This window comes from Notothenia coriiceps, unplaced genomic scaffold (genome assembly GCF_000735185.1).
Source record: "Notothenia coriiceps isolate Sejong01 unplaced genomic scaffold, NC01 NC01_scaffold00002124, whole genome shotgun sequence".
NCBI classification, from domain to species: Eukaryota; Metazoa; Chordata; class Actinopteri; order Perciformes; family Nototheniidae; genus Notothenia; species Notothenia coriiceps.
In genome coordinates, this window is record NW_011334825.1 from 20,554 (window position 1) to 23,053 (window position 2,500).

The 2,500-nt window shown below is 41.8% G+C and overlaps 1 protein-coding gene across 1 annotated transcript in view; it reads right to left on the reverse strand.

The window, feature by feature from the left end:
* Positions 1–2,500, reverse strand: part of LOC104965809 (transducin-like enhancer protein 4) — an 8,082-nt gene that overhangs the window by 5,392 nt on the left and 190 nt on the right. The window contains exons 1-3 of the mRNA XM_010794826.1: positions 2,448–2,500; positions 2,079–2,152; positions 1,193–1,442 (exon numbers count right to left, since the gene is read on the reverse strand). The exon at positions 2,448–2,500 is cut by the window's right edge and continues 190 nt beyond it. Coding sequence (XP_010793128.1) covers positions 1,193–1,442; positions 2,079–2,152; positions 2,448–2,500 — 377 coding nt within the window. The remainder of the gene's footprint in view (positions 1–1,192; positions 1,443–2,078; positions 2,153–2,447) is intronic.

The window sequence follows — 2,500 nt, forward strand, 5'->3', positions numbered from 1 at the left end:
AGTAGTGGAGTACAAATACTTCGTTACTGTGCTTAAGTACATGTTTCTGGTATCAGTACTTTACTCCACTACTTATTTTTCTGACAACTTTTTAACTTTGGACTTCTTACATGTTGAACACAAATACCCTTGTACTATTCTACTTCTTACATTTGAACACAAAATCCTGTACTTTCTACTTCCACATGTTGAACACAAATACCTGTACTTCCTACTTCTTACCAATGTTGAACACAATACCTGTACTTCTACTTCTTACATGTTGAACACAAATACCTGTATTCTACTTCTTAACATTTTGAAACCCAAATACCTGTGTACTTTCTGCTCTTACATGTTGAACACAAATACCGTACTTTCTACTTCTTAAATGTTGAACACAAATACTGTACTTTCTACTTCTTACATGTTGAACTCAAATACCTGTACTTTCTACTTCTTACATGTTGAACTCAAATACCTGTACTTTCTACTTCTTACATGTTGAACTCAAATACCTGTACTTTCTACTTCTTTTCTGTACTTTCTACTTCTTCCATGTTGAACACAAATACCTGTACTTTCTACTTCTTACATGTTGAACACAAATACCTGTACTTTCTACTTCTTACATGTTGAACACAAATACCTGTACTTTCTACTTCTTACATGTTGAACACAAATACCTGTACTTTCTACTTCTTACATGTTGAACTCAAATACCTGTACTTTCTACTTCTCTCATTTTCCAAACAGGCTGGTTCCTTTAGTTTGAATGTGTGTTTGGTGGCGTGATCATTATTATTTAGAGTCATTGCGTGCCTATTGATTTGAACACGATCCGTGTATCCATCATTTCCTGGTCTTCTCTAAAGAAGAGGGACCAATGAAAACGTTGTCATGTTGCCGTTGGTCACCATGGAAACATTCATTAGCTAACAATGACATTATTGTTCTATTAATATAAAGGGAGGTCAGGTACTCTTTAAAACAGCTGCTAGTTATGGGTACTTTTTACTGAAGTACATTTCAAAGCCTCTTTACTTTGACTTGAGTAAAGAAGTTTAGTCAGTACTTCTACTTTCACCAGAGTATTTTTAAACATGAGTATCTATACTTCTACTTCAGTAAAGGATGCGTGTACTTTAGCCATCTCTGTTAAACACAAGACGGACAAAGATGTAAGTACGAGTGTAAAACATCCTCTCCTCACCAGACAGTCCAGCTGGGCCATGGGGCTCTTGCTCCCCGGCTGGCTGATGTCCCACACCTTCACGCAGCCCTTTCCTCCGGTGTAGACGTGGCGGGTGGAGGTGCTGATGGTGACGGCACACACCACCTCTCCGTGGTTCAGGGTGTGGATCTGACGGGCGTGCCGAGGGATCCCCGGGCCCAGCAGGGCGTCGGGGGGGAAGGGAACCGGCTGCATCTGGCCGTCGGCGCTCACATGGAACGAGTAGGCTCTGCGGAGAAGAAATAGAGAAAATTATGAATACCAAAATAAAAGTTGCAGACAAAAACTTTCTAAGATGCAGGAGGTGAGAGGGTGGTAACATTTTATTTTTGTTTCTTAAAGTGGAGTTGTTTAAACTAAAAGAATAACATGGGGACAATTTAAGACTGCTGAAGATTACAGAACTCTTGTGTATAGACATCGTTTCCTCAAACTCCATTATCAACTTGTGATTTCTGCATTTCAGAGAAACACTCGACAGAAGGGGGTGAGTGATTCAAATCTGACATTTAAATGACATATGGACAGAAGAATACTGGAAACTACTCGAGTCTCTTGAAGCTGCTCTGCAAATGACTCTGACGTCACTTTGCCTACATCAGCCACTCATCTGCAGAAGCAACATAAACACCCCAGAGAGCGGAGGGAAGGGGAACCAGACACTGAACTTACAAAAACAGTAACTACTTATTTTGAAGTGCTTTCAAGTAGCAAACTTTTCAACGCTTTATTGAAATGTTTTTCTTCTGACTTTCCCCTTCAACCTAATGCTTTGTTTTCCTTCTCTTGTGTTTCTGTAACCTGAGCAGAACTTAAGTTGAGTTTACAGTGAACAGGTGAAGATGTATTGGTAGAGGAAACTCACGGTTTCCCAGCGGTGGCTGACTGCAGGCTGGCAGGAAGCCCCCTCATGTGCGGGTGTGGAGACTCATAGCCCACCTGTAGGAGAAAGAGATCATCTAACGTGAGAAACAAAAGACCCCCGTGTTCATGTAGAGGAGAGGAGAGAATTCACTCATAACAAAAGAGATCACATCAGACACAAGCTCAGAATGAAACGAGATCGTGTTAAAGCTAGAGACTTTTAAAGAGCCAAGGTTATATATTGTTGCTCTGCCTCTCAAACACTGCCATGTAGACACATACAGCCCCCTCTGTGTCCTCTGAGGGGTCTATCTGCTGAGGTGTTACATAGTACAGGGACCACAAATGGTCTTCAGCGCGTGGAGCTCACCACAGGGGAGCGTCCGTATCCTGCGGCGGCGGCTGCTGCTGCTGCTGCTGCCG